The 23,790-nt window shown below is 44.8% G+C and overlaps 1 protein-coding gene across 1 annotated transcript in view; it reads left to right on the forward strand.

Moving 5' to 3' along the window:
• Window positions 1-23,790, forward strand: part of LOC119395824 (fatty-acid amide hydrolase 2-A-like) — a 32,356-nt gene that overhangs the window by 6,197 nt on the left and 2,369 nt on the right. Inside the window, exons 2-7 of the mRNA XM_037662832.2 lie at window positions 5,690-5,909; window positions 8,015-8,224; window positions 11,328-11,447; window positions 13,765-13,922; window positions 18,872-18,970; window positions 19,293-19,436. Coding sequence (XP_037518760.1) covers window positions 5,690-5,909; window positions 8,015-8,224; window positions 11,328-11,447; window positions 13,765-13,922; window positions 18,872-18,970; window positions 19,293-19,436 — 951 coding nt within the window. The remainder of the gene's footprint in view (window positions 1-5,689; window positions 5,910-8,014; window positions 8,225-11,327; window positions 11,448-13,764; window positions 13,923-18,871; window positions 18,971-19,292; window positions 19,437-23,790) is intronic.

Consider the following 23,790-nt stretch of genomic DNA (forward strand, 5'->3'; position numbering starts at 1 on the left):
GTTGCAAATAACTCGGTTGATAACTTCTGCCACATTCCTTTTTTATCCGAATGTCCGGAATTTTTATGAAGTACAAAAAGGAAGGGAAATGTTCGCGACACTTGTAAGTGCTTTGTTCGACAGAAAGGTTTTGTATTTAGCCTGAAATTAACGTACATGTGTCTAGTTTTGGAAATTAGTTATTGAAGTTTGAGTTTTCAGATCAATTTTGCAGACATACTACTTTATTTTTCTTTAATTGTGCCTGAAAGTGTAAAACGATTCCAGAAGTGTGACATCTAGGCTATTTGGTATGTAATAAATGATTAAAATAGTCAAAAATCTTTCCTGTTGTCTCTGTCATTGTAGCTACCTTGTATGTTTCGTGCAATCTTAACCTTTTAATGTGTGGATGATGTATGCAGGCTTTCATGTTTTTATTTCGAATGGGATACCTTCGTAGTGTTAGAAGAAAAGTTACAATGACTTCCGGAGGTATAGCACTCAACTGGTTCAACAAACGATCTTTAATCTTTACCCTTTTTCTAAATTGGAGCCATTTCAGGAAAGCTTAGCAAAATGCTAACTTTATAACTGCAATATTTTTAATGAAACAATGAAAACACGAGCAGAGGGAGAAAAAGCCGCGAATTTTGTCGCAGTAATTTTTTTAAATCCAGTTATGCCTCAGCATATCCACATGCACATGACCAATGTTTAATTTCTACTGATATCTTGTTCAGGTGGGGAGAATAATATTTCCTGTATTTCATTTGTCACAATTGCTTTTTTTCTTGGTCTCTTTTAGATTCCTTGCAGAAATTTATTGCTCTACTTATAGGAGCAGTAGCTGGTTAATATTGTAGCATATTCTTCTCTTGTTTATTATTTTTTTAAAATCTTAAAGATGGAGGCACGCAGAACAAATGAACAATTCATAAAATGCAAACGAGCAAGTTCAAAAATTATATAAGAAAAACAGTGGAATATAGTTTCTATAAAGGTATAAGGGAAACAAAAAAAAAAAACACTAGAAGTCATCGTCATTACAAAACCCACTTGTAAAACAAAAACTAGACCAATGTTTGGGATGCAGTAGAACTTATTAAAGGCCTGAAACAACTCACAAATCATGCCACGACAAGACTTGATATGCTGGTTTACCATAGTCCATAAGCATTCACAGATAACGAAAATACTTCTGTATGTTTGTTTTTGACTAAATAAGGTGTTACATGCATGTGTGCTGGCAGGGCATTGTAGATTCTTATGTAAATGTGATTCCTTATATAGATGTCACTCGCATCTGGCAAAGGAGGCATTCCAGTGTTCTGGTTATGTGCAAGTGTGGGCCCTTCCATTGACCTTCATTTAGTTACTTTTAAATTTGTATACTACTGATTCTGCAACTGAACTGGCAGACCAGCATTTTCGTTGTCACTCTTATGTGTCAATTGCGGGCGAGAAGAGTGCTCATTCTCGAGATTGCAGGATATGAGCCCCCATTGTTATATTCCCGAGTGGCCTCGCATAGGCGGATGCCAACACAATGGGAAAATTGCGATGATTGAGGGCCGGTGGGACTGGCTCGGAAAGGCCCGCAGCATTTTTCTTTTTTTTTTTTTTTTGTCATGCAGATTTTTTTCCTGTTCTGGCAGGCGTCTCAACGTAAATATGAGCTCAGCAGTGCCTCGTTGGCATAAGCTGCACCCTATCGCATTGTGAGTCCTGCCTGTGAGCGAATGATAAAAAGACAGATAAGGAGAAAAGTACAACAATAAGAGGAGACCACGAACTTTTGACAAACTAAGGAAGTGATATAAAAAAGAACGTTGGTGTCAGAGATGCAAGTATCAAACGGAAAGTTTTTTGACTCTTCTATTTATTACACATATTGTGTGTTCATATGTTTGTATGTGTGTTTTTACTAGTTGGAGCTTATGTACGTTTTTGGAGAAAAGATGCTTGCATCGGCTTCTTTTTATCGTCCTTATCAGCTGCTCATAGGCTGGTTTGGGTTGCTTTATATATTTACGTACATTAAATATAGATGTATTGATATAGACGTATTTATATATACCTACTCATAGATTAGACGCAGATGCAAATGAATTCGTAGCCATGTCCTTGCTTTAACATGAGCATTCAGGTACCTTGACTTGTCGATGTCTGCACAAGAAAAAAGCGTGCTGCCTTTTTTTCTCTCCTCTAGTGATTACCATGTCTGTGAATTTCATGCTGCTAGCTAGGAAGGCTACTGACCGTGCCATTTAAACAAAGCCACCTGCCGTACAAGGCCTTTCTGCAAAACTGTTGCATGTATAGAAAAAACTTTACTCGTGCCAACTTTCACACATCGTAAGAACATCGTGTAAGGCTGCCACTTAAATGTGTTAAACTGCCGATCCAATGAGAGCGAAATGACCGAGCACACATTGCAAATGCTCAGTTGGTTCTTCCTCGGTGGTTATTGCTGGCTTGCTGTATCATTCCACCCGGTTTTGCAATTCTGCTCTGCCTGGTTTCGTAATTTCAGGACGTTATCTCTCATTGCTTTCGGCTCTTGTTGGTGGAAAAGTTTCGAAAGTGAGGCAAGTGACAGCCGCTCCGTGCATATCGCACGTCGTTGCATCACCGCACTCCGAATGATAGGAACGGGGAAGATGCCAGACTGAAAGTAAATGAGCTTCCTGTCTGGGCTTCTGCGCAGAGTGTCGTCGGGGAAGTGGATGAGGAAGTCTCGTGTAACTGGCCACGTTGCTCGGTTGATGTTTTTCACAAGCTGGGCTTCATTTGGCCCCACGTCTGGCCAATTCAAAGCTGAACCTTGTATGAAAGGCTCGTATGTTCTGTTCAGCCCAGAAGTTTGCTTGCTTTTAAAATGTGTGCAGGCTGTGTTTCGGTCACATCTGGCATCACCTTAAAAAATTCTATATTGAGATTTTGCAAATTCTTTATCTTTCAGAAAATTTATCACAATTGGGTACTCTGGGTTTCAGAAATAATTATTGGTCCTTTTTCTTCGACACATTGACAGGAAATGTGGCTGTACCCCTACATGGTCTCTGCGTTTTTTCACGAAACATTTCTGGAGGTTTGTGTACCTTTTGCTCGAGAACTATAAGGCACAAGTGAGCAAAAATTTTCACGTGTGTTAATTTGTGGCACTTACATAACTGGAACCAAAATCAGTAGCCTATATTCTCTTGTATTTTTTTAGTATAAAAAAAACACTTCATAAGTGGCAATTTTCATACATTGACAAAGGAAAGAAAAACCATAACAAATCTAGTTTTTGTTGTACGCTCGCAAATTTTAGTTCCACTTCTGTAAAGCGCGGGTTGCTACCTTTGTACAAAATTGCAATGTTCTGCAAAAAGCAGATCTTAAGAAAAATGTACATGTATAGAAAAATTAATAGAACAAAAAAAAAACACTAAATACAGTTCAAAACTAATTTTGAGCTCCAATGCAACCTGCATCTATCTTTAAAATTTCTTGCAAATTTTATAGCCATAGCTTCTACTACCACTGCTGTGCAGCCAAATTTTAAAACTCACTTTCAAAGTCTTGCCCCACCTTTAATGCGCATTTTTAGAAAACGAGGCGTGATAGGATTCCTGACTGTCACATGGCAGTTGCATACAAGAGGGAAGTTCACGGGATAATAATAATAATAATAATAATAATAATAATAATAATAATAATAATAATAATAATAATAATAATGATAATAATAATAATATCTGGGGTTTTACGTCCCAAAACCATGGTATGATTATGAGCGACGCCATAGTGGAGGGCTCCGGTAATTTTGACCATCTGGTGTTCTTTAACGCGCACTGACATCGCACAGTACACAGGCCTCTACCATTTCACCTCCACCGAAATGCGACCGCCGTGGTCTGGATCGAACCACGACCTTCGGGTCAGCAGCCGAGCTCCATAGCCACTATTCCACCGAGGCAGACAGAAGTTCACGGGAAGATGGAGGCTTGGAGTAATGAGAAATCGTTGAATGCGGCGTGTTGCTGGAGCCAACATTTTGACATGTGGACTCGTCAAGGCTGCAAATGTCGTTGTCTTGACGAAACATTGGCTCCAGTGACATTCCTTGCTCAATCATTTCTTGGCAGTTGCATGCAGCCTAGAAAAGTTCAGTGCAAAAGAAATTGCTTATGTTCTCTTTTTCCCTTTTCGTTTTTTGAGGCCTCTAAACTCATTATTGTCTGCCACGATGGCTTGGTTTGTTTATTTCAAGAATCTGCTGATCAGCTCAAAATCACAGGTTTGATTTCCAGCCACCATGGCCAGGTTCTGACGGGATCAGATACAAAAAAAAAGAAACATCTGTGTAGTGTGTTTTGGTTGAACTTCAAAGAATTAAAGAACTGCTAGTGGTTGAAATTCTTTTTCTGAGCATTTCATTGTGGTGTCTTTCTTAGCATGAAAGTGTTGCTTTTTTCTATCGAAGCTGCATAATTTAAAATTTTAGGTTTGGTCATTGATGTCATGCCTGGCTCACGTCATGACTTCATGACTGAATTGTGATGCCACGCATTGACATCGTGACTGGCTACCTCAACAGATCTGTCGCTGTCTATGTTCCTCTTCAAAGTGGAAAGCACACGTTTCATTGTTGCACCTACACTACGCTCCAATAAGCTTGTTCTCGCAGGTGTAATTTATTGTGCTTAAAATACAGCTGTATTCTCATGAATGCTCATCGTACTGAGTGTTTATGCTTGTACAAGCGCAAATGCAGAGCGTAAAGCATAGGTTCATAAATTTCAGCTAGTGGTGGTGCAAATTTTTTCATTATTTAGCCATTGTATACTAAAAATATTGTATTTAATGTTTTGCGCCCACTATGACTTGTATGTCCAGATTGTTTTGACTTCTCTTCGTCTGTTGTGTTTTTGTTAATTTTTAATTTTAGCTCCCTCCCATCGTTGTACGCCTCTTTTCAGCGAACATTGGTCATGAAATATTTTATCTTGCGTGCTTTGTACTTTCTGTGACGCTGTTGGGTTTTTGCTCTAAGCATTTGATGAACCACGCCTCATTTCAACCTTGTAACCTCCCCCCCCCCCCCCATGTAATGCCCTGTTTATGGTCGTTAAGTGTTAATAGATGATGATGATGATGACATTACTCTATGAACTCGTTCCATGCACATTTACAAATCACAGCCTCACGTGTAATGATTGATTCTTTAAAGTGTCAGTTTAAGGTACTAAAAAAATGGTAACTACCTTGAAGCACCTCCCACCTTTTTTCAGCTGTGCCATTGTCTCACTCTCACTGTAATCGATATAAATTTCTGATGCAAGTGCAGTAACAGTAAAAATGCCCTCTGTTGGAATGATGGGGTAACAACATATTTTGTAGAACCATATTTTACCGTGTTTGTAGAATCCAACTGGGTTGTTCACAGGTGGGTAACGCAGCTACAAAACACCCGATTCAGTATGCTCAATTTACTGTTACAATGCTTTCTTGTGAGCTGTGTACTCTAGTAAAATTTTAGGAAGCAATGTTATCTGGCACCTCTGGCATGACAACAAAAAAAAATCTTGCAGTTTATGCACACGACTTATTCATCTCACTGTAACGTGGCACTGTTATACAGAAAGCATTTTGTTACGGCTTCAAATTTCATAAGCTCGCCATACCCCGTCTAATTCCTCTTTGTTTCACTTCCACGCAGCTCAAGAGTGTCGACCTAGTTGAGCGGTACCTACGACGCATGCGAGATGTGCAGCCGGTGATCAATGCCGTGGTCGAAGACCGGTACGAGGAAGCCATAGCCGAAGCTGAAGCTGCCGACCAGCTCGTGGCATCCGGTACAGTCACACCGGAGCAGTTGGCCAAGGACAAGCCCTTCCTTGGTGTGCCACTCACAACCAAGGACTGTTATGCTGTCAAAGGTCAGTCTAATGATTGCATTGCTTTAGCATTATGCAGCACTTCACTCCAGTTTAAGAAAACTCTTTTAAAGGGCCCCTCACCAGGCCACATAGCAAATTTTAGTTAGACGCTGGAAGGTGTTGTGTGCCGAATGAAGAGCAATATGCCGCAAGAATTTTTCAAATCGGTTCACTACGAGCTGAGAAAAACAATAATTTGTAGCGGCGCGAAACCATGACGCGAGGAGGCGAGTTTCAAACCCTTGCCACTCGCCCCGTGTAGCCTTAGCAAGCCAAATCTCTTCCCTGCCCTTTCCACTTGACACATACGCATGAACACGTCATGCGCATGCATGGTCACGTGCGCATGACGTGCTCGAGCCAGCCCGAGCACGCGAGCGGAGTTGCACGGTCGCTACTTTTTTTTATGTGGCGGCCGTGGGCGTTTTGTCGGCATTCTTTGTGTTGGACTGCCTGTTTCTGCGGGACGGGCATGAAAGTTGAGACATTTGTACGGGCACGAGAGTGGCGGTATCATGAGCCAGTGCAGCATTAACGTTTACTTGGACGCGGTAGAATAAATGAGCATAATGAGTGCTCGAACGCGCCAAAACATTACTTTCGTTTCCAGGGCTGGCGTCTGCTCGATGCGCTAACCACGGGGACACGAACGCACGGGAAAGGGAGGCACATTAGCCCCGCATCTCGCTGCAATTCACAAAAAAAAAAATGAAAAGGATGCACACATTCCCTTTGTGTGTCTCTATATTTCTCTCAAGATTTATTAATCTATTCAAGCAACAAATTACACAAACTACACATGTTGTGTCAAATAATTATCGCAGTGTCACGTGCTACTGTTGGCGACGTCAGAGCGCAGTCGTCTACGTCGAGGAGCGACGTCACAGCACTACCATTTACGTAGGGCCATTTTCTCATGTACGTCATCCTCTCATTCTCTAAAGCGCGCGCCCGCGAGAGGAAGGGCAAGCAGCATTCACCTTGAAATTTGACCCGTTTCCGTGGCGCGTAGCGTTGCAAAATTTGGCAGACGTGATCGTGAACGCCCACTGTATGCATTGCGCTCGTTAGCTCAAAATTTTCAAACCTGGTGAGGGGCCCTTTAAACGGTGATGTTGGGCTGCTAGGTCTTATTTCTTCCCGCTTGTAGTGACGGTAGTATGTGCCTTTTGGCTAAGATCAAAGTGTATGAGCTGGAGTGCTTTAGGTCGAATAGTATGCACAACAAATCTTGTGTTCCATATTTTAATTGGAGCCTTTTTTTTTAATTAACAGTTCAAGAAGATGGCAGAGTGCAAAATTTATTCTTTAAATTAATAGTTCAAGTAAATGGTGGAGTCCAAAATTTATCACACCAGTTAACGTAATGAAGTTCCTAAAACCTCCCTAAGCCAGGATATCAATTGTCTGAGATGACTGCCTGTTGGGCTATCTGGTCTTATAAATAGTTTATACAAACACAGAGTAGTGGGCAGGCACAAACACAGTGACAGGTCCTGAGCCATCTTTGTTATGTGTTTGTCTATGCATCATTTTGTGCTAATGTATTCTGGTTAGGATGTCATCATGTGCTGGTTGCTTCCAAGTACTTTTATCTCTGCTACCTTCTCTGCTGTCTATCCTTACTTCTGTGGCTGTTCAGCAACAGCGTTCAGCATGAGTCTACCTTCTGTTCTGTTGCCTTCAATGTCCTGCTAATGCTGACTTGTATTCACCAGTAGTTAGCTTTTTATTTGAGATGTGGTGTCATACATTTTGTTTCGTGTAACCTTGCAGGTACAAGTTTTCTTTCTTTTAACATGGCCTTGAAACTCGAAAAAACATTTTGGGACACTTTTTTCTTTTATGTAGTATTACAGAGGGATGTTATCACTGGGATGGTGGGGGGGGGGGGGCAAGTGAGAGGTGACTCCGCCCCCCTCCCCCTGTCCCCCCTGGTGTCACCCCTGCTTGGCAGTACATTGTTTTCTTGTGGCCCATTTCATTATAATGACCTGCTTTAGACATTCCAAGTCAAGTCAGCTATGGTCTCTGCCTTTCCTTTTTTTAAGCAGCATGGTGACAAAAACTATCACTTGGTGTCCATTGTATTGTTATGACCACAGGCATGCTTCAAGATTCGGGTCTGGTGCTACGAAAGGGCTTCCGTGCACCACAGGATGCCGACTGCATGGCCCTACTGCGCAAGGCCGGTGCCATCCCGCTAGCGGTCACCAACGTCTCGGAGCTGTGCATGTGGTGGGAGTCATACAACAACCTGCACGGTCGCACCAACAACCCTTACGACAGCCGCCGCATCTGCGGCGGATCTAGTGGTGAGTTTGCGCTCACTCACGCAGTTGGGCATTTGTTTTGTCACTGTAGTGTCAATCAGTCAATCAATCAGTTTTATTATTACATAACATGTTAATTACAGTGCGTAAAATATACAGTTCATAAAATATACAGAGGATCCCAAAGTAGCAGACTGCAATGGGATCCTCGATGAAGGTTATATATAAATAATTCAAGGATTAGCAGTAGGTTGAACAGTAAAGCATATATAAAGCAACACACATACCAGAAAAAAAAAAATGCATGAAACCGAAAAACAAACAGTTTAATAAATAAATACAGTGAAACAAATCTAATACAACTAAATCAAAAGGCTGACCAAAAATTTAAGAAATACACTTTTAATAATTCCTGAATGATATTTAAGGAAACTTCAGTTTTTAGTGATATGGGCAAATGATTCCATAATGATATCACATAGAAGTTTGAAGATGATTTACCGTAATTACAGTCGAACACTGATATATTGAACCCACATATATCGAATTTTCGGCTATATCGAACTCTTAAATTATCCCCTTGATGAAAATTCTTTGTAAAAGTATAGAAATTCGCACGTTTATATCAAATGGTATTTTTACCCGCCATCGGATATATCGAACACCACGTGAGCTGGAAGGTGCGCTTCGGCACTCGCTGCGCCCCACGACCTTCGCGGCACCGCGCTTCGGAACTTGCTGCGCCCCGTGAACTTCACGGCACCATGCCTCTGCCAACACCCGATACGCTCGAAAAACATGAAGGCAATAGGGCTCTGACTGTACTCCTGTTGGGCGCTTTCTCCAACTTGCGGAATGGCTTTTTTATTCCTTTTTTTCTCTCTCTCTTTCTCATGCTTTCTCCGCGTTACCGTCGGCTCGGAGAGCAGGAACGAAGTAGCCGGTGGCCTCCTCCTTTCGGCTTTTCTTTCTTTTTTTTTTTTGTTGCTGTTTTGTGAGTTTTGATCAGACAGCCACAGCCCGCCCCTTTCGTATTTGCCGAGCCAACCACAGCTCGCGCCTTTCGTACATCGCTGCTGCCCTCGCAGGGAGCTCAGGCGCTCAGACAGCCATCGCCGCCATCGCGACTGATCGCGAGCGCTTTGTTGGCGGAGTTCACTTCCGCGAGTTGTCGCATACCACCGCATTCCCCTTTTGCGTGCGTGCTCCCCTGCAAGCTCAGAAATATCGAGCTGAGGTTTCTGCGGGCCAACACGACAGCGAAGCTGCAACCACTCGACCAGGGCATCATCAAGTCCTTCAATGTGGGCTACAGGAGGTGACTCCTTGATAGGCTGCTGGTCAACCTCCGCATGGGCACCGAGCTCAAGGTTGACATGCTTGGTGCCATTCAAATGGTGAGGGGCGCCTGGCGAGACGTGAAGACGGACAGAGTGGCCAACTGCTTCCGGAAGGCAGGCTTCGTGACGGCGGAACTTGTGGAAACCAGTGGAGACGGCGATAACGAGCGCATAGACGACGCATTTCGCGAGTTGTCATCTGTCTTCCCGGCTGCCGTTCCACCCGAAGTGTCTGCGGATGATTTTGTGGAAGCAGACTGCAATGTTCAGGCTGTTGCGAGCCTCGCTGACAAGGACATTGTAGCTGCGGTCACAGGGACCCAGGATGCCCAGGCCGACAGCTCAAGTGGCGACAAAGCTTGTCCGGACGAAGCGGCGGCTAAATGCGCGTACTCCGCCGTGGAAGTAGTGGCAGCGTTCGGCTCAATTCGCCGTTTTTGCGGCGACATGGAGTGAACCGGGCTGTCGCACCTGGACAGCCTCGATAAGATCGAGGCCAGTGTCTTCAACTTCATTTCGAAGACGAAGAAGCAGGCCAAGATAAGTGATTATTTTTTTCGCGCAAATAAAGCATTCTGTTGCATTGTGCTTGTGGAATTGGTTGTCAGTCTTGAAAGCGCCGATTGTAGGTGATCGTCCGCCACTGGTAAGGTCTTGGGGCCTGTATTTTTTTTATATCGAATTTTTCATATATCGAACTAATTCGCGATCCCCTTCGAGATCGATATATCCGTGTTCGACTGTAGCATAACCTTAGGAATTGGGAACCTTAGGTCATTTGGTATTGCCACAGATAGACAGGCAAAATATCATCGTACCGTATTTTCTTGCGTATAACCCACTGCTTGTGTAAAGCGTGTGGGGTTGCACACGCAACCCGTTGTCTTCAACACGGCGGCACCTCGGCTTCGCGCTACGTTTGTACGCGCAGTGGCGAGAGGGGTTGCGTGGGAGAGGGCATTGTGCAGCTCCCGCAGCCTTTCGCGCCCTGCTCCCTGGCCGAAGTCGAGATGCCCCGTTTTCCCTCCTTGCCCTTTTCTGGGGAGACTCCTCTCCAGACTCCGGGAAAGCGCGCCGCTTTCTTGGGGGCCTCTGGGTCTTCGGCCTTGGGAGATGTGACTGACCACATCGGACCCAAGCCGTAAGCACCACCGCCGCCATCAACCCCTGCAGCGCTCCGGCCATGGAGTGCGAACCACCGCCCCGGACCGGAGTGCAAAAGCAGCCACGCGAGGTGAGATGAGCCTTTATCATTCCCTCGACGTGCGCTTGCTATTTTTAACGGTTGTTTCGCCCAGTAGTGCGGAACACTCCGCCTCTGAGGTGTTCCGTTAACTTGTTGTGCTATTTATTGTTGCAATTGGCATCTGAGGTGAATAAACACCTTCAGTTGAAAGACTTGTCTCTGTCCCCACTGGCCTGAAACCCACCGCGGTCGCAACTTACGCGAACCGCGGGATAGGGGGTCACAGCTCTGACTGTTAGGGCTGCTGCGTAGCACTAGTAGCGAGTAACTACACTCCTCTAGTGCGCGGTGCGATCCAAGTGAGGGACAGGTTCGCACGCGCGGCTTGTTGTGTTCATGCTTGTTTCAAAAAAGTTGAACCCCTATAAGCGATTAATTGAAATTGCAATATAACAGTGCATTTGCAATTTGAATTGCAAGTTAGAAAACCAGTCAGATTTACAATGTATTTGTCGTTTTCATTCCTTTTGCTTGTGACCTGTCCTTAGTACAATTTTTGCAAGTATAATGCTGTATATATCACAGCCATTTCTTGCCACACGGCACTATTACCTCGCAGGAGGTGAGGGAAGCCTCATCGCTAGTGCTGGCTCCGTATTCGGTGTTGGGACAGACATCGGCGGAAGCATACGGATGCCGGCATTCTTTAACGGCATCTTTGGCCACAAGCCGACAAGAGGTGAGACACGTTTCCCAGCATTAAAATTTCTCTACCTGCAGTTGCTTCATCTGCGCACGTTGGTTCGCTCAGTGGCATTGCGACGTTGCCACCTGTCTCGAATTTAGTGGACAGTTTAAAATTTTGAGTTAAAAGTCCCAAGTCCTGACTTCGCAGAGTCAGGACAACCAAAATGTCCCGACCTTTTCTCAGCTTCAATGCACGAACGTACAATGCACATACTATTGCAAACACCAGGAACCAGAACTGTTACTACACCCAGAGCAATGCTGCTGTGGCAGAGTCTGCAGTTTAGCTGCAAGAAGCAGTGCGTAACCCTGCATCTAAGACATCCTGACGACACCCATCTCAGCATTGAAGTGGCCGTTAGAACTTTGCCAGCTTGAAACCTTGCAAACGTTTAAAGGCTGTGCTCCTCCATCACAGAGTCGGCCCTTGTGTGTGCACAGAGTGATCTGCTGGTGGAAGGTGTGAAGTTGTCTCACCTTAGCATATGGCAAGTCACCACTAACTGGAGTACAGGCACTCCAGCTATTGAAATCTTGGCACTTTATTCTGCCCGCCAAACCACCATGACATCTAGCTATTCAGCAATGCTTTAACGACCCTTTCATCAACTTTTAAAATTCCATATTCTGATCTGCAAAATTTTATTACTTTTTGCTGAGCGGTCAAGATATTAGTGGTTATTATAGTGCGCTGAGAGGGAACGAACACTAAAAAGGCGCTGAAAAGACACGGTTGGTGAGCCAATTCCGCCAGAAATACTTAAGCCTACACTGCAAGAGTTGCTTCGAAGAGAAATGCTTCAGTTAGCCCTTTCGAACTTGCAGAACAAACAGTACCAGGAATGCAACAAAGACAGGAACAGACAAACGCGTCGCTCCTCCAGTCTTCGTGTCGATACTAGCGTCATTACTAGCACTGGTCTCGCTTTCAAAATTGCTTGTACACTAACCAGGCCAATTCATTATGCTTCCACAGCCTTTCTGCTTTGTAGAATAATCCTCTTCAGAGATAATAATTTGTGCATTAGCGAGCTATTTTCAAGCATTGTCTAGCAGTTATTAGGAATGTTTTCTCGTTGGATGGCATGCAGTTTTTCTACCTCAGTTTGTACGAAACAGTGACCTGACTGCATTGGAAAACAATGGATTTCTTTTGTTTTCCTTGAGGTGACAAAGTATTAGGTATTCTACTGGATATCGAAAGTTGTCATTGCCTGAGTGTTCGTATTTGATTTTATTCGGGCATTACCAATCGTCCCGAGGCCAAGTGGATCTGAATCTCACTTGCATGTGTATATGCAAGTTTGTTAGTGTGCACATAATGTTTATTATATTCCACCAGAACACCCCTTAGGTGTCTTTTTGTGTCCCCTGCAGATGTCACTGGATATATCTGATCTATGTGCCACAAAGCTGCCAGCTTAAAATGCCTTTCTTCCCGTGCCTCTTCTGTATGTTCACACGGCTCGCATCAGAACAGAAAAACAACACTATACATACGTCATGCACTGTGAGAATGCAAAATATCTTTTGGTAAAATGGCAAGACAAAACGGCACATCTCAATAAGATGCACACAGTGGACTCGTGCATGGGTGTGCCTCTCAACCACATCACCAAAGCAGTGGAAAAACACCGCAGAATGTGAAGCAGTGACCACAGCATCTCATCCTTCGGATGCCACGAAGATCATAAACATCTAATTGTAAATGGCACATACATGTGCATTCATTTACTCTTGCTGTTGTGTGAAACTACTACATGACGAGATACACACATGCCACTAATTTCAGAGTGCTGCTTGCCTTTAGCACGAAGGAAGTATACATGTAGTTGCAGATTTGTGGATACAGCATCGGACTGTTGTGCTGGGAGACCAAGCTTCAATTTCATCATCAGAAACGTAATTCATTTAAAATTTTATGTGAGCTGTTTGACAAGAACACGGCAGTCAGGGTCAGCAAAGTCTGGGAGGGTTCGCTAAGCATGATGAACTTCAGTGAAAGCGCTAACTACACGAAATCATAGCCAAATGAAATGCAAAAAAAAAAAGTGCAAAGTGTCCACAAGCAATAACTCGAGAGCACAATCTCGCACTGCTAATTATGTGGTTACAAAAGGTTGTTGAATAGGCCCCACACTAATTGTGCAAGGCAAGATTGTGCCAACATTATGAGCTTACAGATAGAAATAGAAACATAAGAACGTGCCTCAGTTATCCCTAACTTTTTCATATTTCATTTGTCCACAACTGTATCCGTCTGGGAACCTTGGGTTGCCTGACAGTGGCTGTGTGCATGCTGTCTGCAGGTCTGGTGTCAAACAAGGGCCAGTACCCACCGGCACGCGATGAATCACTGGATGCCTGTCTCGTGGCTGGTCCCATGTGCCGCTATGCCCGGGACCTCGAACCCATGCTGGCCATCATGGCAGGCACCCGTGCGTCCATGGTGCCATTCAACACTAAGGTGGGAGCAGAATAAAAAAAAGAAAAACTTGAAGAATTTCATTTCAGTTCTAATGGTCTAAAAGAGCTTACATTGTCTGTAAACATCTTACTAAGGATTGTCAGTATACCAGAGCTGGGAACATCGCTAGCAAAGCTAGTGGTAACATCCTGTGAGATTCTGTACAACTGGTACAATGTGTTGGAATATATTTTGTGCCTCACGAGTGTTCTTATTGGAGGAAAATAGGAAGGACAATGCATTAACAACTTTATGTTGCTACCAATGCTTTACACCAGCATTGAACGAGTGGTGACACAAAATTTGTGAACCTCTGTTTTTTTTTTTTTTGTTCTTAAGCAGTGGCTACTGACTCATTAATAGTGGCGATGAAACTCATTTTGCCTCAGCGTGAGATGAATGTGTAATTACAGTAGAACCTCGTTGATACATTTCAGAAAAAACGCGGAAAATAAACTTACGATCCGGGAAAACGTACGATCCGAATCCAGTAAAAATTGGGGCTGACAAGCCCATATTGAGGTGCAAGGGCAAAGAACATTTATTTCTCAAAAAACTGGAGGGACACTTCGATTTTCGAACTCCTGGCATCTCGCTGGCAGAGGTCAGCCAGCTAGTTCTGGTCTTGACCAGAAATAACGTCGTGGTCACATATGTTGAAATCCCGAGACAACCAGAATATTGCAAAATCGAACTCTGGGACAACCAGCGTAAACGTAAAGAAACGCTACAGCCGTGTCGGCAGACGGAACTTTGTGCCGCATGAGCTCCGGTTCTTTCTGCATTGCCGCTTGGAAATATGGGGCCAGGTTTGCTGAAGAGCGGAAGTGATATTCTCGAGCATACGCATTTGAGGTACGGTCACGTAAGTTTGCAAGATCACGCGCGACTCGCCCTGTCTGTGTAGAAAACTGCCGCCCCGCTAAAGGCTCAACAAGCTCAACTCTGCGCAGTGCACGTAACAATCGCGGTAAAACACGATATGTGAAATCTCGCGAAAGTAGAGCTGTGCGAATAGCAAAATTTTGGGTGCGAAGCGAATTCGAATAATAAAGATTGAGTGCGAATCGAATCGAATCTTTTCGAATAATTTTCGAATATTTCTCAAACATTTTTCGAATAATTCGAAGTGAAATTACAGAAAAAGTTGCAGAGAATCTCTAAGTATGTTCTTGTGAGATAGCAACATGAAAGTGTTTCTTTTCACTAGGTTGATGAAGCACTGGTGGGGTCATATTTCATAGTTGTCTTTCTTATCAAGAGTGAGGCAATGTAGAGGCCGAATTATATTTATGTATATGATTTGGTGCAACCAAAGTGTTGCTGACAACACTTTACACGTGATAGGCAGGGATGCCATTTCCTCAGCCTCTTCTCCTCTTTCAACTGCTGTGGAAGCCCAACTGATGTGGCGGACAAGGGTGTGCTCCCTTCAAGTCCGGAGTTCCAAATCTGCCTCGTAGACGTCGATATATAAGAACATCTGAAATTTTGGATGCTAAAAAGCTTCGGCGCCCGATTTTTCGGACTTCCTGCCCAAATTTCAGGTCCAAAACAGCATTAATTGAGCCCCCAACTCTGCCACATCTTTCATCTCCATATTGGAACCAGCGTTTTCTTGAGTTAATACATTTGCGACCGAAGCGGAGCTTGAAAGGCAGCTTTGCCGCAATACGGTGGTGTAATGAGGTGAAGCATATTGAAAATCTAGGGACCACTTCCAACCGGACTTTGTCTCTTGGCTATGTTCGACCGTAACGGAGCTTGAAAGGCAGCTTTGCCGCAATACGGGGTGTGATGAGGTGAAGCATATTGAAAATCTAGGGACCACTTCCAACCGGACTTTGTCTCTTGGCTATGTTCGACCGTAACGGAGCTTGAAAGGGCAGCTTTGCCGCAATACGAGGTGTAATGAGGTGAAGCATATTGAAAATCTGAAGGGGTCACTTTCAACCGGACGTTGACTGCATTTGTCTTTGGGAAGTTCGAATAGTAAAATTTCAGTGCGAATCGAATCGAATAGCAAACACTATTCGAAAAATATTCGAAATTTCGAATATTCGCACACCCCTGCGTCCCCGAAAGCAACAAATGCTCGCGGCTATCGCATACTAGGCCGCACACTCGCGCTGATGAGACATGCGGTGGTATGTTCACCACCACTCGTGATAGCACCATCGCGCATGGCTGAACGCCCGACGAGATGATGCGAAAAAGATAATGCCCTGCGTAATGGCAACCGAAGGTGAAGTCCCCACGCGCCCGCGTTGCGATCTGTCGAGTCCTCACAAAGATGGCGGCGAGCGCGCATCGTCTCTTTTTGGTGCCTGATATCTTACAGAACAAATTTGTCCTGGCAGGTTCTGGCTACCCGCGGGTAGGCAGAATTGTCCAGCCAGAGAAAAACGAAAGGCGCCGCGCGATGGGCGGAGCAACCCGAAAACAAGTGCGCTCTGGGAGAAAAGTGTGGAGGAAATGACGTCTTATTGGCCATATACACTGTGCACAATGGCGGTGTTGCTATGGTTACGTGGCACGGCGTGTTGTGCAGCGCTAGCGGCACGCGCATTTCCGTATAGGTCTCGTACTGAACCGTGGCGGACTGGAGGAACGACGACCTCTATTCATTCCGTGTGAAGATTTTTACAGCCATCGTGGCCGCCTGCCTTCGGGCCGGTGTGTGATTGACAGAGAGCTGAGGCAATGGCTGAGGGGGTGATCTTACAATTCGGAGAACACATGGAGGGGATGATCGAGTAATTTGGAGAAGCCACGGAGGGGACGATCAAGCAAAGCAGAGAAGGCACGGAGGGGGAAATTGGGCACTGCGGAGAAACGTCCCCGAAAGCCAGTCTGCCACTTAGCACTTCACAAGTACACGAGTGGGCCCCTTTCGCACAGCTGAATGAGTTTCTGGCTGCATAACGTATGATACGACCGCGGTTTCCTCAGTGCTGAACGTTGCTGCCGAATAATCGTATTTTCCGAGAACATATTAACCGGAACGTATTACACATAGCTCTATTGTGTTAGTTTTTGTTTTCACTATTGCGAGCGTAGGAGCCGGGAAATCGTACCAAGCGGGAACGTATCTACTGGTTCTACTGCATTAGGCTTACTGAAACATTTTCGCTCCAATCATTTTGAAAGTAGCAGGTTGAGAAGTGACGAAGGAAGCAGTGGAATCGCAACATTGGCGTTCTGTAACAGTGTGTATGCGTAACATGTAAGTGCCGTGATGTACGCTTTACTGACTCGTACTTGGATCGGGCAACACTGCTTTCTAAAGGCATGCCAATCTCACATATGTACATGGAGCACTGAAGTGGTTATCTATCCACTACGCAGTACGATCCCGGCTATAGAGAACTTTAGTTTGTCTGTAGACTTGCTAACATTTGTGGATACCCGGTTACCAGAGATGTTGACAGCAGCAGCAATGCAGCAGGTAACGAAATCTTCTGCCTTTTTGTCCAAGTACAATATATGTTTTTTTTCAGTCACATCGCTGTTCTTGTCGAAAAAAAAATAATGAGAATACTGTGAGTTGATAATTATCTCAATGCTAATGCTTTACACAGAGCCAGTAAGTCGGTAAGTCGCTGCAATGTTATGTTTGTGGGCCTCTGGTTAGGCTCTGTATCATCAGGTGTCGATGCCAGCGTTGTCCATCTCGTACGCGTCTCAGGTAACCCAGCCAGAACTCATGACCTATGTTGTTTACAATTCCCGCATGATGACCTCATTGCTTTTTTATTCAATTTCCGATTCAGTGCTTTCATAAACATTAAAACTCAATTAAAATACTTTTTAGGCTGTATTTGTGGCTGATATTGTACAGATGGCACCTCTATGTTCCCATCCATGCAATGTAACGTTCAAATTGTGTTTGAATTTTTGTGTCTCCACTCCTTTAAAGTAGAATGTGAAAGTCACTGCAGTGTTAGATAATAGCATTCTTGATGCAGTTTAACCCCTTTATAAGACACACTGATGTGAGAGACAGCTGGTTGTGAGAGACACCACTGTGCCTAACATCGAAAGAGAAGTTTATCAGAAAATGAGAACATGGTACTCTGCATTATAAGGGACACCTCGTATAAGGTACGAGAACTACTCCAGGTGCGTGTCTCTCATAAAGGGGTTCATCTGTATTCCGCAAATGTTAAGTTTATGGGCAAGGTAAAACTCCCTAATGAAGCCAGCAATAACATTTCTGGTAATACTTCATCATATAATGTGGATTTTCAAGCATTGCAACATTTTTACTGTAGTTCGCATGTGCGTGTGGTTTGTTGCTCCACATGACCCCTTTCTCCAACTTTGACTAATACCGGTGTCACACGGTACACTGCTGATCGCGATTAAGCTCGACTAGGGTCAAATTTCTCAACAGTGATTGGCTTTGTTTTGCAGTAAACGTAAAGGAGCCATTCACGATAAAGAAGTTCGATCCAGATCAGGCCCGGTCGTGATCAGAAGTGACAGTGTGACACTGTTATAAAACAATGACTCATCTCTGCCTGACCTCCCCCTTCCTCTGCTTCCATTCCTCATTAGTTTATGCTGCGCTTTGTGCACATTTTGCACTTGCTCTAAGTGCTAAGATGGCATAAACAACAAAAGTAGCATTAAATATTTTTGTTACTAGAGAGAATCACTGTGCCAGTACCCGATGTTTGCCTTTTACACAATGTGGCTGAGCGGCTTTTGTGCCCTGATGCTGAGCACAACATCCTAAGTTTGATTCCCCGCTGCCGTTGTCACATTGTAGTGGGGAGCAGAATGCAAAAACCCTTGTTGCACTTGGAAACCTTTGTGGTTGAAATGAATGTGAAGGCTGCTCCCTCCCGCAAGGCGTTTGTCTAATTCCTTGTGTAGCTTTTGGGACATTGAACCTCATCTGTCAGTCACTACAACAGACCTGATGTCATCGTCATCTGCTGCAGGTGGACTGGTCCAAGGTGACAGTGTACTACATGGTTGACGATCTTGGCGGCACCCTCTGCACACCTGTCCACCCCGAGATGAAAGACGCCGTGCGCAAGGTGGGTTGCTTGGGCACCTCGCTTGAATTGCTGCCTTGTCTTGCAGCACATCGCTTTTTTGTAATGGATGCGGCGATTGTGATGGGAGTGGATGCTGCGGCGAAACTTGACCCCTTCCAATGGGGAACCTTGCACGTGCCTCTGTATGGCACATGTAAAAGCAGTTAGAGATATGAGACTTCAGTAATCACCGCTTGCTCTAGCTTAACAGGCACGCATTTAAAATGGCCAAATTTGCGCTCCCGATATGTTTGTTCACCTCAGTTGCTCACACTTGCTTTGTGCAAATGTAGACCGATGCATGCCCTTGTTGTTTGCACAGGTGGTCCGTTACTTTCGTGAAACGCACGGCAGCACGGTGGTTGAGCTGGCCCTCGAAGAGTTCCGGTACTCGGCCCAAATCTTCACCGCAAGGCTCGCTGCTGCAGCTGTGCCGCCCTTTTCTGCGGAACTGACACTGCTCAAGGTAAGCATGTATCCGAAATGTGCACTCAACTTTTGATCGTGAAGCAGATCTGGACTGATCAAAGGCGCATCCACAATATACAATACCCAGGCAGCACGCCGGCATTGGACCAATCTCGGAACAACGTTGGTAAACATTGGCAGAAATATTGGTCCTGCGTTGGCTTTTGGGGGTTTGCTACACCTAAATGTGCATTGGTCCAATATTGGATGCCAATGATTTTCCAATAATGGCAAGGATGGCTGGAGCCAACATTGTCCGTCCAACATATCGCCAATAATGGCAAGGATGGCTGTAGCCAACATTGTCCGTCGTACGTATCGCCAACATTGTATAAACATTGGCAGCTCCAATGTTTTTTGCCAGCCTTTATCGTTGGCTGCACCATCGTTCTTTCTTTTTCAGCGTTTCACACTGGTTCTTGCCAGCCTTTTTGTTGGCTATGTCAACATCTTTACGACATTTTTCACTGAATGTGTAGTTTAACATGAGGTAGATTTTTGTGCACGTAAATAAATGCATGTTGCCCACGCTTTTGCTTTTTGGCAAGCAGCAGGGATAATCAGCGTAGAAAAGCTGAGAGTACACACAACTTTATTCTGCATGTATACATATGGCAAAGATACTGCAAGTATTGAAAATAATTTCGCATTTCACGCTTTGTTCTGCTGACCGCTTGCACAGAACCTACACTAATTACCTTGAATAACGCTCTAATATTAGAAATCGCGGAAACGGGACCACTCACAAACACACACAGCCTCCCTGTTAGCGCTTATTTATGTTGTCAGTTCACCGAAGGTTCAAAAGGAAATGAGTGAAAAGCGAAGCGTAATGCAAAATGAAATAAATGAACATCTACATGCGAACAGACATTCGACACAGATGAAATCTATAACCATCTTGAACTACCGGAATGTTCATAGCCTATTTGTTAATTAAAAGGTAACTGCGGCAAGAGCTTGAAAGACTGCAACAACTTCAAAACTAATGAAAATTTGTGTGTTACAGATCCATCATTTCTTTGCGCGAAACGAGCGGCGAAGGGCAAATCAAAAACAGATATTTAGCTGGCGCACGACAACGCGATAAAAGAACAAAACAACAAACGCAAATGCTGAAACATCGCTAAGGGCGAGGACTTAACTAACCTGCTTCGACGCGCACAGCAAAGCCCACCACATGGGTATTCACAAAGTAACAATTTTAGAGAAAGTCCGCGGTAATGTATACGTTAATAAACGCAGCACATATTTCACGTACGAAAAACACGGAAAGTAACATGCGACTAAGGAACGAAACGACTTACTGAACGCGATACGTACACAAAAATCCGGCGGAAAGTTTGCGATTTGTCAGGACACATCGGCGCTCATCTGCGGATCGCTTTTCAAAAGTCAAAACAATCAAGTCCGATGAAGAACAGGACAGCTGCCTTCTCACTGTGGCATCGTCGTCGAATCTCCGTATCCATAGAATCGCGGCATCCTGTCTCGATATCCGACTTCGTTTTTTCCCGATGACTCTTGACTGAATACTGAGGGGCGCGCGCGCGGCGCCCGCCGATGCTTGGAGCCCGAACGAGGGAAAGTAACCACCAGTGACTGACGAAGAATAGCCGCCGGCCAGAAAGGGCCGAAACGCGTACGCATCTTCCGAGGTGCCGTCGTCTCCCGCGATCTCCTCACCCCCCACCCTCTCGTTTTCTAAGGCATTGAAAGCCCGGAGCCACTTTGAACCGTCGTGGGCGGAGCAGCCGTCAAGTGACAAGTGTTTTATGACCAGCCACCCCCGCGCAACTGCCGGAAGGAAAGGACGTAAAATTTCTGAGCAAAACATGGCGTCGCGCTGCTTCTCCGGCCTCCCGATCACCGAGAACATTTGTTCGAAGTGAACACGTCTGGTTGCATGAAGCGTTGAGAGTGCAAACATAACTCATCGCTCATCTGGGGATTCCGCGGGCGATACTGTAGTCTTGGACAGCACGTCGCTGTAGCACGCACACAAAGAAGTTACAATCCTGTAATCCAACCAGTCGTGTAGCAAACACAAAAATACGTGGTGTGGTTGAAGTGACATGAAATGTTTTGATTGTTCGCCGCTAATAACGCCGTCAGAAAAATTTCGGTGCGCGTGCGCTAAAGGCGCACCAGCGCAGAGGCCCATTGCGAAGCACACTAGAATTCTATAGCTTCAATCAATGTAAAGGCAGGGTTTTTTTTATACAGTTGCGTTGTGTACGCTGGCTGTATCACACAATTAACTTTCAACAAGCATTGCTAAGTGAGATGTTGTGTTGTGTTTCCTTTCTCATAGATGTATTTCCAGCAGCACGAAACTCACTTGAAAACTTGGTACTTATTTTACATTGCTCAACATCTCTAAAACAAATTTTGTCCAACTGTTAAGGATATATTTTGTGCCACACTAAATGCCAACTTAAAAATCAAGACCCTGTGTGCGCCATTGTTCCCTTTCTTATAGAATGGAATTTCCAGTTTTGTTTGTTGACTGACAGCAATGGACTGTTTTTGCCATGTTTATACAGTAAAAGCTCGTTAATTCCACAATCATTATTTCGGAAAATCAGACAATTACAACGTGTTCTCTGGTCCCGCCAAGCATGTTTATTGTTTAATGGCACCGAACTCTCGTTAATTCGGTCATATATATATATATATATAGCGCGAAGCGCCGCAAATATGCGATGCAAAGGAGCGAAAACGGCACTCGCGGACGGCCGAAACGGCCGCTGGCTTTCAGAAATGCGGGGTCGTCATCTACAATCGCGTTGTTATACGTAATAAGGAATGGGTTCAGAGCATGTTTCGGATTAGGACTCGACCGGGCCGCTCCCACGTCGGAACAGAAATACCAAGTCTCTTTTGCGTCGCGGGCCCATTGGACGGCCCATAGCTAGCTGTTCTCGAGTCCGGGGCTAGTAAAAACATGCAGCCTCCCAGTTGGACGGCGTGATGCCTTCGCCGCCGTGTAACGCGGGGCTTTTGTAGAATATTTGTAGAATAAAGCAACGTGATAAGTAACCAGAAATCTTCTTTGAGGTGCGCTGGATGCCGGACAAAGCGATTTTCATATTAGCGTGCATGCGCAGGTGGTGGCTCGATTCGGGCTAACCTTCACTCAGTGATGGTAAAAGGAAAAAAAAATATTCTTGCCGACATATCATGCATATGCTTGCCAGTGTTTAAGACATTGGAGTGACAACGTGTAAGTCTGGATAATATTGTCCGGCGCGTAGCATTGGCCGTCCAATATTGTTTAACCAGTCAGATTGACTGGACAATATATCCGATCTACTGCCATTACTTAACCAATATTGTTTTACCAATGGATAAGCTGGCCCAATATTGCCATCCATACGGCCTGGTTCTGCCAATATTGTATGTACATCGGCAACCATGGACCGTTGTTGCCAACCTCAAAGAATGGCACGACCAATATTGTATGTTGGCTGGCATAGATGGACCATTATTGGCATCCTTGTATGCTGGCTTGCCAACATTGGTTTTATAGTGGTTTGTATGGGCAATCTTTGGGCCATCGTTTGCCAACGTATAAACAATATTGGACCAATGTGCTGTGCTGCCTGGGTATACAGCATTATTTTTTAGATTTGCGGGCTTTTTTGGTTGCGGCGTTCTCCGTTGACGTCGCATAGGTTCCCCCCAGAAAAAAAAAATGGCCTCCTCGTCAGTGACGTCTTTTTCCTCCGGTAGCTCACCACTTCATTCGCCGCATAAGATTTTCAAGAAGCTCGAGAACCAAAAGCTGTCAAGACAAAACGATGGAAGTGGTCTGCAGCGTGTACGCCCAAGTGATACTGACGCAACCGGGACCCTCCATCGTTTCTGCATTTCGTTCGGTTGTCTAGCTTACCGGCGTAAGCGAGCGTACTGTCGCACGGCTCAAGGCGGAGGTTCCTAGTGTTACCCTGGTTAGAAGGAAACAAAGCGTAGGGAAAGAGTCGCCAATATGCCTGCATTCTCGGTGATAGTGGTTCAACGCACTCAACCACGGAGCACATGTGAAGAAATGAACTGTAGCAAATGTGTATCTGTCACGCCGATACTGAAACCGAAACCAGTTCATCGGGAACTACTTTGGCACAGTAACACAGAGCAGTTAGCTCCACCCCCATAGCTTTTGCTCCATTGCCACAGAGGGTTGTCGCCGAATATAGCACAGGACAGCGATGGATGCAGATCATTTGGAGAGGTCTCCGTATTGCAATGGAGATAGTATTGGACGATAATGATATTGGTTATGATGACTTTCTTTAAAGAGGAAGTGGCAGTCACACTTTGTGTGTAGGTTCTGAAAAGTAATGAGAGCA

Source organism: Rhipicephalus sanguineus, chromosome 6 (genome assembly GCF_013339695.2).
Source record: "Rhipicephalus sanguineus isolate Rsan-2018 chromosome 6, BIME_Rsan_1.4, whole genome shotgun sequence".
Lineage (NCBI taxonomy): Eukaryota > Metazoa > Arthropoda > Arachnida > Ixodida > Ixodidae > Rhipicephalus > Rhipicephalus sanguineus.